This window comes from Melopsittacus undulatus, chromosome 12 (genome assembly GCF_012275295.1).
Source record: "Melopsittacus undulatus isolate bMelUnd1 chromosome 12, bMelUnd1.mat.Z, whole genome shotgun sequence".
Taxonomy (NCBI): Eukaryota; Metazoa; Chordata; class Aves; order Psittaciformes; family Psittaculidae; genus Melopsittacus; species Melopsittacus undulatus.
Window position 1 is genome coordinate 12258378 of NC_047538.1, and position 15173 is coordinate 12273550.

The window sequence follows — 15173 nt, forward strand, 5'->3', positions numbered from 1 at the left end:
CATCATTTTTCTTCAGTGTTGGTATTTCCCAAGTGTTTAACGCATACCTTACTTGGGTCTCCCAGTTTCTCTTTGAACTCCAACCAACACTAAAAGTTGTATGGATTAATTATCTACTTTCCCAACTCTGCAATGATTTCCTTTTCATTTCACAATCCAAAAGATGTATCCTTTTGGTTTCTGAGATCTGCATAAGAAACTCTGCTGCCAGTTACCAGTTATTTAGGGAACTCATGGCCTTCCCTGTTTCAAGCCCTCAGTACTAAACAGAGAGGTCTCTCTGAACCCCTTTCTCTCTAGGGGAACATAAATCTGGTTTGGGCACAATGTTTCTCCTAAGCACACCACTCCACATGCACCAGACAAAACAAGGCTCTGAAATATGCAGCTGTTTTGTTCTACCTTCAGTAGACAAACACCATGAATCAGAAGGTTATATATCTTCATTCGTAGACTGTGAGCCACCTTAGCAATAACTGTTCTATAAACTTATAAGATAGATAAATTGCAAGCATAAGCAGGCTGTATTCTTTCCCTACCCCTCTCCCTGGGCAATTCTAACAGCATTTTAATTAGCAGCATGAATTATTTGCAATTGTAATAGGGAAATAATCAAAGCACAGAACGATGATTTCCCTGGAAGTTCAAAAAGAAGACTGGCTAGAGATACACCATCTGAGACAGGATTAGCAAAAGACAAACATATAAACATCTCTACCACATCTGAGCCCAGACTATTGCACAAGTGAAAAATTAATTCCTTTAAAAGCCCAATACAGCTGTATGAACACTGTGATGCTCCCCATGATGAGCTATGAGACACGTAAGCAACTGAGCCTGGGAATCTCCCAGCATATCTATGACAGTTGCTTAACTTCCACGTTCAGACAATTGTCCCAGGCAAGTTGTAGCAGAACAGTAGCATCTGAAGCATTCAGTTAGACTTCCAATGCCATAGCATAAGCCATTCAACAGAAATTATGTTCTTTCAGGAAGTGAAACAATAATGAATTCCTAAAACAAACAAACCAACCCAGTCCAAGTGAATGCTCCACACTACAGAAGCTCTTCCTACAGTTTGTATATACAGGTTGTTTACTTTGATCAAACTTCAGTTTAGTGCTTCCAGAGTCAATTGTTTTTTCTACAGAACAGTTTAGAATAGTTGAGTGACTTTACAAAAGGCAACTCAAGTTTCTGGCATCTTAAAACAGAGAATGCTCTAGAGCAGCAGAAATACTTCTCTAGATAATTAGCAAATAACCCAAACAATCTGAAGCATCAGAATGAACAAGTAATCCAGAAAAAGCATCACAAAATTGCTCAAAGCTAACTGTCCATACAGGCAAGTCTAATGGCTAGATACATGGGATTTCTTTTTAAGGAGAGTCCTTTAACAGTTAATACTGGGGAGTTTGTTTTGCTAATTCTAATGGATCTGTAACACTGCTTGTATTGTCTAAGAGACAAGCACTTTACAGAAACAAGAAGTGATATAACAGAAATATTTTTCTTGAGCACACAATGTAAAGCTGCTATTTAGACAAAACGCTGGACTAGTGGCTAGACCTCAAATGGAACAGAAGACCTAGATGCAGGAGCACACACCAGCTCCTAACTCCCATTTCAACTATAGAGATGGAATGTGTCTTAGTGTGAAGATTATACTTGGTACAGAGCACAATGGATATGCAGTATAATGGATATGCTAATAAGCAAAGCAGGTAACTGCTGACTTGGCCATAAAACTCTACAGAGTCGCTGTCCTCTGGTGTCCACAACCCTAATAACAATCTACGTATTGGCTTGATTTCAGAGCTGAATAGTGTGCATGGAACAAACATGGGACATCACTCCCCTGATAAGGCACCATACTTTCCAAGAGAACTCACACAATTCCTACAACTACTTCTAAATTATTTCCTTTGTTCCCCTCTCTTACACAAAGTGCCACCAAAAGAATTCGTTAAGCCAGAGATATGGAGCATAAACTGTATCTCTCCAGATGACTGGGGCATTATTCAGAGTCTGGAGATTCTGTAATCTCACTTCAACACAGGTCTAAATTTTGAAAGACTATGGCACTGCAGCCTTTGCAAGTTAGTCATATAGATCCTATTAATAAATTGCCATGGAGTTCTGGAATCCTGTTCATCCAGAGGTATCTATTTACTATGCAGGATTAAGATACAGGATACTCAACAGCGTATTTCCTAGTAGCACAACAAAATTCCATTACAAAAATTTCCAACAGTTGAACTATAAACAGTAAAGCGAAGGCCACCATTAGTAACAAGGGATAACAAATTCTCACACTTTGCCATAAAGAAAGGAAGCTGTATTAGTGTTTTCCAAAACCAAAGTAATAAGTTATTTGAACAAGGGTACAGACAATTGAGTCTTTAACAGAGGAAAACACAGCCTGTTTTCTAGTAATGCAAGTCAGCCTCGTCTCATACACTGTCAGTCATCCAAGTCCAGAAATGGCATTTTTCTGAATAAGATTGTTCAAGGTAAGTACTCTATGCAACTAATAGCTTGATTTCATCTTCCTCCTCTTGCGCTTCTTACAGCCATATTACCCAAGTATCACATACGCACTAAAGATCCAGGGCTAAGTTCATCTAATGTGCAACTGAGCCAACACACATCACCCCAGCCATATTGCCATATTGACCAATAGTCAATCATATGTGGAATATTACGGCTGTCATGGTGCCTCTGAGCAGTTTAGAAAGGGCAATGACAAAAGAAAACATATTAATTACGGGGCAGAAAGAAAGGAGTCTTGGGATATGCAGGGCAATCCCTGGGCATCTGTTAGCCTGCAATATTCTGCATGACAAATCCCAGCAGGAAGGGCTGAGTCCCACAGCAAAACTGCTGCTCTGAGACTGACCTTCAGCCCTTCAGGCAAGAGCAGACTTTGCACAGGTCAGAGGCCTGCCAAGGTATAGTGAGTGTGAGCTGAGTGATCATTCAGTTTGCCACCCTAGAAGCTCACCAGGCAGCCCTCAGCTGAAAAGCACTAATAACCCAGCACTATCAACAGGACAAGCATTATTGCCTCCAAGAGCCTGTCACAGAATGGTCAAGGCTGGAAGGGACCATCAAAGGTCAGCCAGTCCAACCTCTCTGCTCAAGCAGGGTCCCCCAGAGCACATTACTCAGGACTGTGTCCATGCAGCTCTTGAGTATCTTCAGGGAAGGAGACTCCACAGCCTCTTAAAAAACAACTTCACCTTGAAAAATCTTATTGTAAAGCACTGTAAGACAAATACGTAATCATGTTGGCAGCTTTGCTGAGACAGGAAACGACACACTGAGCAAAGAGACTACTGAAGTATTTAAGACAATAAATATTAACATATCCATAACCTGACTTCTTATGGGATGCAGAGAAACTTAACAGACTAAACTAAGAGAGTTCAGACCAAAGGAAGTATCTATATCTAAAGCCATGCAGAGAACACATAGAAAACATGCAGCAGGTTTCCTAACAAGCACACAAAGGAATACCACTACTCAATGCTATATCTGATCTCATCCAGAAGCCAAAACCAGAAGATTAAGTCAATCCTCTTCCATGTGTACTGTTTCACTCAAGACACATACATTATCCTGAAGAGTCCACCCTGAGTGATCTGACTTGTTCTCAAAGTATTACCCAAAAACATGCTGTGCATATTCCTATTTAACATCTTTGCCTTGTGGCCAGCTCCATCCTTTATCACTGGGCTCTCACTCTAGCCCTGCTCCTCATCTTGCATGGAAATCGGAGGTTCTAATTAAACTTCAGCTCCAGGTGAGCAGATGCCCCCAGACACTGTAAAGTCTGTGCCCAGTTCTGGACGTTGTCACTGCCAACACATCTAGATCCAGCAGTACTGACATTCTTCCACTTACCTTGCTCTCTCTGGAGCATAATACTCCTTGGAGTCAAAGCCTAATGAAAAAGATGTTTACTCGCATTCATAAGGTTTGTTTCTGTAAGTGATAAAACTGATCATGCAAAGCAGAACATGCTGCAAATCCCACCTCTTCTGCATGTCACTGCATCCACATAAAGAAAATGCAAGAATTGAAGCTCTGCAGTGGTTCAAAGACCAAGTGCAAGAATACTTGTACTACAACCATGTAATAGGTTTATCTGTGTTTTGGCAATCAGTGCCACACAAAAGCTTAATACAGGTGCTACTGGCAAGAATTAATGACATTAAATCCTAAAAGAGGTCCCAGGAAGATACTACTGTAGCAGAGCCCCCAAAATGCAAAAATGCAGCTGGCCAAACTGACGGAAGAACAGTCACCTAAGACTTCATGTACAAAGACATTATGAAGTCCTCTCAGGTACGGAGGCTATTGATCCAAGTGCTGCACTGCTTCCTAGACAAAAACGCATCTTTCCAATGTAAAAAAATCTTTTTTCTTATGTTGAGGTTTTACTTCCACAGCAATTCCTCTACTGAAGTTACAAATATGCAGAACACCTTGATTCTCACTAATACTTTTAGCAAAATGTAATAGGCTGTCTAATCAGAAAAGGGTTGTTTGTTTTTATCACTAAAGTCAGAAAAGAGGATGTTATCTCATCTCTATTGACTCTACTGTTGACTTAAAAAACCAAACCAAAACCACACCTCATACCTCTGTCATTTAGGCCAGTATTTTATTGATTATGTGTTTGGAAATCCAAACTCTTTTAGCAATGTATTCAGATAAAAAATAAACCTAACAACTAATAGTTTAATCAAAGTGCTTAATAATCAGGCCTTACAATCAACGAGCCAAAACCAAAGTCAAATTGATCAATATGACCTTGTCATGCAGAAAGAGCAGCTCTGAGTACTACTGATGAGTTGACTTACCCACACAGTACAGGTTTATGACATATACTTCATCACAACATGCCTGGCTAGAATTAAATATTATTTTCTTTGAAAATTCACAACCCGCCCCGAGTTAACACCATCAGCACCAAACTATGAATCTTCAGTGACAAGGTTGAAAGTACATTCCTGTGTGAGTCCAAGCTAGAGTCGCCAGTCTGTCTAGCCAGATTTAAGCAGCTTTCATCATGCCAAGTCTGTATAAAGACAAATTAATATTGTCAGACGATGGTTGGTGAGATTCTGAAGTGAACGTGACTATTCCCAACTGCACAAAGTGAAGAGGAGACTCAGCTGGCATGAAACTGACACAGCCCATCAAAACAGGCAGCCTGGTTTTGCTACCCCCAGTTAACAGAGAGGCAAACTCAAAAAAGGTCTTGACAGTAATAAATGTGGCCACCTTACAGATAAACACATCACATACATGAGAGAAGTTGTCCTGTGAAAGACTGAACTGGGCTTGATCTCTGTGTTTTAACCTGCACACAAGAAAAGCACAGTACAGTCATACACTTGAGTGGCAGACAGGGGCAAAAGCAGACAGAACACTGTTTTCAACAAATTCTACCCACTTGTGACAACAATAAGAAGTAGGACCATTCTTTAGAGAGGGTACTTTGGGGATCTTATGGAACTTCTTCCAGTAAAGCACCCTGCAGAGAAGTATTTCTTTTTTATCGCAGACTTTTTTAATATCTTGACTTAGCTTTAAGGTAGCTTTTTTCCATGCTCCATCTGCAAAAACATAAAGAGAACCATAACTGGCTGGAAAACTAACATTGGGGTTCTTGTACGGCACTTAAGTATGATAAAGAGGTTCTTTCTGTTCTGTACCATCTGTAACTGCTTACAGCTGCATCTGCTTTACAAGTAGTCAAGTTAGCAGGAAAAAAAATCCAGCTCTTCACTATTTAAAATTTCCTTTTTGAGAGAAAAAAAACCTCTTTAAGCTATTTTCAACTGAAAGCTTAATTAGGTTCTACTCTTCATCTTCAAAACCCTGCAGAGATCCTAACATTCCCCAGGAGAGCTTTTAGCCCTTTGTGATAACTTCTCAGAGCAGCTATTCAAGTGAAGGTATAGGATCAGCCACCTCAAGAAAGAGTTCAGAGCACATAATCTTTCCACCAGCAAACAGACCTCCAATCTGAACTTCTAACAGGGACAAGAATGACCTTGGCCAAACCTAGAAAGCAAGACACAGACATACCTCACCTCACAAGTCTGCAACAGAGGCTACAGAAATCCCTATAATCCAGCTCTGTTTGCCTCCTCCTGTGTCACCAACCTCACCTTTAGCTAACACTCACTTGGAGAATGGACTTCCCATTGACTAAATAAGTCAGTCATGTTATACCTATTTTATCTCGCCAGTTGGGTCCGACAGATGATGGGAGGATAAATCACAACTGTAGCCTCAAAGGTAGTAAATTTATGCTAGCAGAAACAGTCCTTTGTATAGGAACACACCATTAAGCTTAGGTCTCACACACACAACGTATCTGTCCCAACAGCTGGCTGATCCTGATGACAATGATTACTCAGAATTCACCGGTGAATTTCTACCCACTACAAAAGTTTTCAAATTCAAGTCAAGTTCTAAACAGGAGTAGCAGAAGAAGAGACAGCAGCCTTCTAAGTGCACAGACACCAGAACACACACTGCAGCAGAGCAAGCCACAACCCAGCGGCTGTGCTTACCTCTGTCCCTGTTGCACTGCATGGAAATCAGTCATCTTGTAACGCAAGTTCTCGCCCAAGAGACACCGTCTCAAGTGGAGTTAAGCTGAATTTAGTAATCCAAGCAGCTACTGAAAGTTAAATAGAACTTGAGGATATTCACTTGGTGCTGGCTTACCTGTGCAGAGAAACCCCCTGCAAAACTGTGCAGCACTGCTGTCAGGACAGGTGCTCCAAATTTACATGCTGAGATCACTTGATTCTTAGCACCAAGCTAAGCTGCACCATGAATCCATTTGTACCATCCTTTTGCTGTTCTCGCACAAAGTTATTTGCCATACTACTGACATGAGAAAATGGTGTCAGCAGAGTTCCCAAACTTCTGTGATTCAGAAGAACACCATCGAGTCTTAACATTTCTACTGATCTCTGTAAACTTCTGACAAACTTCCAAAGTTAATTATGTACCATTGCAAATTTACTAGAAGTTATCTTCTGCATGGGTATCAGACAAGAGAAAGGACTTTTTAAAGACACCTCTGCCCAGAAACAGCAGAGTCCACGGGAAGGAAGAAGTAAATTTGGGCTTCCGAGACAAAGTGGCAAGTGGAAAAGCACTGACCAGTAGATCTAATGGATAACACCAGAGCACTGGAGGGTGCTCAGCTTTAAGAACCAGTGGTTCATGCTGCACAGCACAGTTTCTGTCTTTTAGCAGCTGGACTAAAGAATAACCCAGATCCAAGCCTATTCCTGCAGGTAAGCTTGCCAACTCATGCCTCAAGTTCAAGATTGTGTGTGTGAACAGAGGGTGGAACCCCCTGGGTCTCCTCCTGCTTCCCGCACACCACCTCTGCCATGCAGGCGCCTATAGGAATGTGACTGAGGTGTAGAAATGGAAGAGAATCATTTCAGTCTCCAGCTACGTACCCGTGCCGCATGGGAAAATACTTGCTGAGGTCAAAAGCCTAAGAACTAGCTACAGGAAGCCAAGGAAGAACATCCAAACCTGACAGACAGAAGAAAATACTGTTTTCAAATGGAAGAAGAAAAGAAATGGGAGTCAAACACTATCATTTTCCTTTCAGATTCTACTGGTTAGGGAAAATGCTACCATATGTAAACTGTAAGATATGATTATATCTCTCCAGCTTCTACATGGGCAACTTCAATAATAAGGGAGGAATCTCAAGCACAAGACTGTGTCATAGACAATAATTTTCTTGGTGCATTCTCCTCGCTTCAGGATATTGGCTGTGATGATTTTAAAGAACCTTCCTCTGGTGTGGCATGCCGGACAAAAAGTCACTCCATCCTTAAACCCTGTCCCCATATAAGCAAAGCATAAGGATAGTCCCATTTAATGTATTATTTTGAATCCCTGATGTCATCAGATGTTAAAAATGTTCTGGTTTAAATAATTAGTTATCCTTTACAGAGTATCTTTCCCAAAAGCCAGAAGAACATTCTGACTTTCTGACATCCCCCATCTATACCATGCCACTTAATGTGACATTCAGCTACAGAGGCTACCCAAGGGAACTTGGGACCTGAGGCTTAAACCTGGCCCTAAAAATAAACACTCAACAGAATCTAATAATGAAGATGACAGCACAACAGCTACACAATTAATCAGTTCCAGGATAATGTCATCATGGTCATTCTGGTGAACAGAGAGATAATGTATCAGGAGAACTGAGTTTCTCTAGGGATGGCACAAGAGAGGAGAACCCTGGTCCGGCAGATCAGACTATTTCAAGCAGAGACATCACTTGTTAAAGATGCAGGAGAAAAGACATCGATGTTGGCATCCTTGGAAGAATTAAAGAGGGAGAAAGGGGATCAGCAAGTGTTGCAATGACACATATGCTCCATTAATCTTATTAAATCATCCCTTTTCCAAGTCAAACTGACTTGCCTGGATCCAGTTCAGCTAGCACACTGGCTTGTGCTTCACTCCACTCAACCCATGTAAATCATAGCAAATTTCAATCTTAACCAGTTACACGAAAGCAACGTGGCACCAAACAGACAACGCACATGGGGATTTTTTCTACCAATTTCTGCCCTGGTTCTTCCTGGAAACTTTGCTCAGATGTCATCAGAATTAAATCAGACTTTGACTAAATGGCTTGTGGCAACTGTTTACTTTTAGAGTATATTATAATGCTTACAGTCATCATAAACCTAGAAAGGGCTATAATAAAGACGGTAGCACTTAGGCCAAAGATGTTGATACATCACATTACCAAGATATGGAAATAAAATAGCCAAGATACTAAAAAAGACCAGAATATATTCTTTCCTTCTTCCAAATTTTAGGAAATTGAAATCACTGCATTTTAAAAAGCATGACATGTATTTCAGAGCATTTCTTGTAGGAAGCACCCACTTTTTGCCATTGTGTTTCAGTGACAATTATTGACTGAGATATTAGCAGCTGAATCTAGTATTTAAAACTGTGGTATTCACCCAAATAGAGCTAATCTCAGAAGAACTTAATATCCTCAATTAATTTGATCTATCTGGTGGCCCCCCCCCCCCAATTCCTCAAATTCCAACAGCTGCAGGTACCTCAACTCATACCAAACTCCCAAAGTATACAAAATAAACAATTACTTTATTGGATCACACCCTTCAGCAGAAGAAAGAGATGCTCTCAGGTTCACTAAACCTGACACAAACCACAAGAAAAGGTAGTGCTAGATCCACACCTAACAGTTCACTTGCCTATGACACAAGAAATCATATTAGGACCATCTTTTTTTTTTGTAGGAATTCAATGTTTTAGCTCTAGAAAAGCAGCCTGAACTACCCCTACAGCTCCTTCAGTCTTCCAAACTACACTTTTGTAAAGGCATGAAGTAGAAGCCAGATCTCCACCAGTCCCCAGTTAGTATTGGGATCATTAGGGCACAAAGGCACGCCTGCTTCCTGGCCCAGCAGTGAAACAGATTTAAATGAACACACAAAGCTCAACCTCTGAATAACACATAGTTTAGTGATGAGAGAACTCCCCTGGAAGGTGAGGGATGCAAGGGCAGAAACCCTAGGGGATGGAACTGATCTCTTATATCCTGGCCAAGTTTTCTAACCACCAAGTAAAAAGCAAGGAACCATTAACTTCTGCTTCCACAATATCCTGAAAAAGCTAATGGCAGAACTGACAGACATCTTAATTAAAATAGGTACTGCACACCAGCACCTAGAAAACACTGATTTGTGTTCTTCACTTGAATTTTTTCTTGCAGAATTATTAATATATTAGTAAATAGCACCCTTGCATTGGAGCAGGAACTTTTTTCCCTTTGCTAATCAGTCATGATAGATATGTACATTCAAGTAATTGTAAACTTCAACTAATTCCCTGTTCTTTGCCTTATTCATCTTTCAGCACAGTGCTGTAGGCAGAGTCCCTGCCTGCATGACATGCAGTCTGAAACAGCAAAACCTAGGGGAGGATAATGAGTGAAGGGAGACTGGTACTGAAAGACAAACATATTAACTGTAAACCTGATATTCACAAATTTACTGAGGTTTAAGTCACTTTTCTGATGTCAGATACTCACGCACATTCATACAATGACATCCTTGTCCTCAGGAGGCTTCTAATGAGCATGAAAATGGAATGTGGTCAGTAATTCCAGTTCCTGAAAAATGTTAAGATTAAAAGGCCAGACTCCACGTTTGTATGCCAAGCCTTCACAACAGACTTTAGACAGCAGCATGACGGAATTTCATCTATATGCTTCGCAATCTGTGGCCTAAAAAGAGCAGTACTTCAAAAATTCAGGTGACTGACTCTGTTTCTGTTGGAAACTGCCTTCCATCCTCAAAACACCTGAATCAGTCAGTGACGGTCTCTCAACCTAAACTGAGCAAAGCAAGTAAGAAATCCTGAATGTAAAAAATGATTTTACTAGTACTTGACAAGTTCTGTCAACAAGCTGTAGCTCCTCTTACTCCCTGCCCTCCCACATACACATCTAAATCCAGCCAACTAAGACTTGAAAGCACTACCTCAGTCTTCTGGAAGAGACTGTATTTTAATTCATGGCAGCAGTGTGTTAAATGCTTAAATACCATGAAAGCAAATTCTCAGACCTCTGAATCTAGAAAGACTTCTAACACCAACTGATTTGCGTTCTCCCAGGAGCAAAGATGGCATCGTACATTTACACTTATTCCAAAACCCAGTAGCTTTATTGATTACCCCGACACATCACCAGACTTCATTTCCATGCCCTCTGCATCACATACAGAAGTTTCTAAATATATCACCATTTCACTCATCAAACATTTGATGGCTAATACAAGAATCATAGCACTGATTAAAACATTTAAGAGAGTTCAGTTGTTTATAAGATTAGTGAGTCAGTACAGCAGCTTCTTTTTTTGTTCTCAGCTTACCCTCCCAGTCTGTCTCCTAATCATCACCCTGACAGGACATGCATGCATTGCAACCCATATTACTCTTATACAACACTCTGAGAAAGGAAAAAAATAAAAATATATTGGATTTTGAGGTAGAAATCTCCTTCTCTCTTCACATATGAAGGAAGCTGTGAAAATCTTTTGTGCATTCAAAAGGCAAAAAAAAAGAACAAAGCAATCTCTATTACTAGACTGGGCAACAATCAAAAGGGAGGGGGTGTTACATCAGGCCTTGAAAAACACTAAACACCTACTAACTGAAGATAAACAAGACATGCTACACAAAAATCTCACCACAAAGTGCTAGGAATTAAGGAAAGACCAAGTATTTCACAAAGTAATGATCTAGGTCCTGCTGCTTCCATACTCATCTATTCTAATGCTTCCAACAGCTTGGTGCTTAAAGATAAAATCCTTGGCATTTACTAACCTCTCCCTCACACATGTATACACTGATGATGGGCAAACAGCTCTTCTCATATTTGTTCCCTCCTCTGCTGTAGCAGGAACTTTCGTCACTACCCAGTCCCATTTCCTTGCTGGAATACAGACAGGAAGCAAAGGGAAAATGGGTATTCCACAACCCCTTTCCCTTCCCAATCCATTCTACTTGAAGGAAATTCTTTTCAGTTCTCATTTAATCTAGAAAATGACAAGTAACGAGTAAATGCAATGCACCAGTTGTGCTCCTGCGTGGCTTGCAGATTTCACTAACACAGCATCATACATAGCTCTCAACTTCCTTCTATTAACGTAAGTACTTGACAAAGAAAGTTTCTCTCCTCACCACTGACAAGCATCACATTCAAACACCCTCTTTTTTAAGAAAGTGCATATCCTTTAAAAGAGCATTTCCACCATGCACCGATCCCAAATTTCACATTAAAATTAGGTTTTCCAGAATTACTGTATTCAGTTACACCAGGAAAATTCTCCGTAGATCCCCCTTTCACACCCTATATCTGAAATACTGGGTCAGGAAGACTAGTTAAGACCTCAGAAGAGCTAAATCAAAGGACAGACGGTTACAGGTGTGGGCATCACGGAAGGAAAAAAAAAAAACACAAAAAGGAGAAGTGGTTGTTGCAAAAAATAACTCTCAAGAATAGTGACAAAAGACAGCTTACATATTTAACATGACAAAGGGGATGAAGGAAAAGCACAAGTACCTCCTTCTGATAGCTTAATGAAAGAAAGCAACTGCAGTCAATTTCATTTGGTAATTAGAAGAAAAATATAAAACCACCTTAAAATCTCAGATTTACTTTTACAAAGCAGTAAATAGGGCAAAATGAGAATCAGTTCTCATCTCTTCAGAACATCATCATTAACGGAGACGTCAGTCACTGAAAAAAAGCCCTGTTGCTCATAGGTGTTTGTGAGTGCTGATGTCCAGCCATCCTGGTTTGCCAGGCACTTCTGATGCATCCCAGACAATTTATTACAAAATCAGACCTAAAATAAACCTTTATCGTGTCTTACGAAGCTTCAGTGATTCTATGATGTGTGTTGATAGCTATGCACAAAAAGAGGCGTGATCAAATCTCGCACTCTTAGAAGCACTACTGCAGCCAGGAGCCAATTCACTTCTCTACAAAGGCAGGTACATGAAAGGATTTTTTCTTCATGTCAAATGAAGCATTTTCAGATGTGAAATAAGGTTCTGCACAGCAGTGAGACGCTACAGCCAGGAATACGGACAGCACTCGTTCTGAGAGAGCAGCCTCTGCAACACAGAAACAGGACCGGGTCCAGCAAACGGACAGGATGCCACCTGCCAACTTCCCTGCACGAATTCCTGGACACAGCTGTGCACAACCCTTCTGTACAGAATTGCTGGTTTCCTCAGCAGGTAAAAATGCACATTTTCCCCAGAAGCACTAAAGCAGTAGCCAGTTCTATGCTGAGCTGCATTGCCATCATCAAAAATAAACAAATGCGAGATCATTGCTTGAATTAAACATGCACTCACAGAGAAGAGGGCACAAGTTATACAACAGGACCTTGGTCTGAAACTGGATTTTTGCTCTTTCCACAACTCCCACACAATGCAGATCACAGGTCAAAACACAAACAGGAACATCAAAAACACAAAGACACATTAGTGAATATGACACCAAACTAGTATTTTGAGATGTAAGCTTCATATCCTCGCCCTGTTGCAATCTCAATACTGTAAGAGCTGTTCTTGTGATCCACTAGCAAGCAGTGAAGAATAGCTTAATCCCAACTTCATTCCCCTAAAACAGGAAATCTAAAGGAGAGTTAATCCTCCTCCCAGCCTCTGCTAAAAACCTTCCCTTGGAATGCTACTATGGCAAAAACACTCATTCAAAAAAGCAAAGATCAAAATAATTTACAACTGACATTTTGTTTCATTTTTACAGAAAGCTGACAAACCCCAGGGTAATTAACAAATGTGTAATTCCATCCTGCAATTAAAACACACCAAGACAATAGCTCACTAGACACATCTAAGTGAACATTAAAGTGCCCAAATCTGCAGCAACATCCATTTACTGTAACAATATGTAATTAGTCCTTTAAGCCAGAGAAGCTGCCTTTTTGCTGTTGTTTCAAAGCAGAGCAGACCACTGCCTGAACTGAGCTTGTGAAATAGAACAACATCGAAAAAGCAGAAGAGCAACACGTATACCGGTTCTTGACAGAGAAGTGTCAGAAGATGGGAGAAGGGACTGCCAAAGTCTCAACATGTGGCAGAACAGAAATCTCCACTGGGTTCCAAGTTTTGAAAAAGTGACAGGAAAGATTTCCAGAACCATTCAGAATAGGAATATTCCTTGCACATTCAGACCCTTCATCCAGCACACCCCAAGGTCAAAAGCTGAGATTTAATTCCTTTGTTAATAAGGGTATTGCAACATTTGTCCCTCCCTCAAAAAGAAATAAATCTAAGAAACAACTCTGGATGATATCACTGGAATGCATTCAAAATGCAATGAGAGTATCAGAGCTGAACTGCTGCAGTGCTCAGGTCATAGAGCTGATGCACAGGCAAATTATTTGAGGTATTTTGGTTGTGATCTGTGACAATACAAAACCCCGGAATTATGTGATGAAACCAAACTCCGTCTCTTTGATCCACTGCCAGCTAGGCCTGAGATAGTGTCAGGACACTGAAAAAAATGCCCTCTCATTTGCTATACTTCATGTCTTCCCACAGGAACTGGTCTCTTCCTCCTCATTCTATTTCCTGTACACAGAACAAGCCCATTGTCACTAGGTGAAAACACACACATGCCACTGACTTACCAGCTAGCCTACACTGACATAAATCTCCCTTTCGGCAGAGCGATCACCTGCGGCCTCGCAGTGTCAGCAGCACTGTCCGTGCTCCCGGCCCAGCGGATGGCTGTGCACCAGCTCCGGCCAGGCAGGGATGCAGCTCACCTAAGGAGACCTCCAGGACAGAGCAGGATGACAGCCACACTAATGCTCACAGCCATCCTCTCCCGCTCCCGGCTGTCAGCGGGGGGGATCCTCGCAGCCCAACCACCCCATCCCCTCGCCGCGTCCCTCCTCCCTTTCTCCTAATCCCTCCTACTCAGCCGCACTCCGATCTCAGGCCCCAGCCCCTCCGCCAGCAGCTCCCTTTATGCCCCAGCCCCCACCGCAGCGGGGTCCCGCGGCGAGAGGCCCGGCCCGGCGCTCGGGACCCCCTTCCCGCGGCGGGGCCCCGCTCGGCCCGGCCCAGCCCGGCCGGAAGGAGGCCGGCTCGAAGCACCCCCTGCGGCCGGCATGGTCCGGCCCTCGCCGGGGCCGCCCCCCCCCACCGCAGCGGCCCGCAGCGCCCGCGCCCGGCCTCAGCCCCGCGGCTCACCAGGAGTAGGTCTGCTCCGCCATGGCTGCGGCTGGGCGGCCGGCCGGCTGGGCTGTGCGGGGCGGCCGGGCCCCGGGCTCCTCCTCCGCCTCCTCCTCCGCCTCCTCCTCCGCCTCGCAGGCTCCGGGGCTCAGTGGCGGCCCCGCTGCGGCTCCCGGCCCAACATGGCGGCGGCTGTGAGGAAGGAGGGGAGCGAAGGGGGGGTCCCCGCCCGGGCGGGGAGGGGATGGCGAAGAGGGCGATGGTGGTGGCAGGGCAGAGCGGGGGCTCAGCAGCCGGGACGCAGGGCCGCGCTGGGGCGCCGGCGGGGCCTCATGGCCGGCGAG

At 42.6% G+C, this 15173-nt stretch overlaps 1 protein-coding gene across 15 annotated transcripts in view; it reads right to left on the bottom strand.

The window, feature by feature from the left end:
* Positions 1 to 15173, bottom strand: part of SPPL3 (signal peptide peptidase like 3) — a 62867-nt gene extending 47694 nt beyond the window's left edge. For 13 of the 15 annotated variants that reach the window (XR_004550159.1, XR_004550157.1, XR_004550158.1 and 10 more), the window contains exon 1: positions 14848 to 15173. Coding sequence is in view for 3 of the 15 variants with exons in the window: in XM_034068201.1 (XP_033924092.1) it covers positions 14848 to 14870 (23 nt within the window). In the remaining 12 variants the exon portion in view is untranslated. Of the gene's footprint in view, positions 1 to 10145; positions 10165 to 14279; positions 14301 to 14847 lie in introns of those variants that run through there. The other 2 variants (XM_031047793.2, XM_031047791.2) reach the window with 2 other exon arrangements.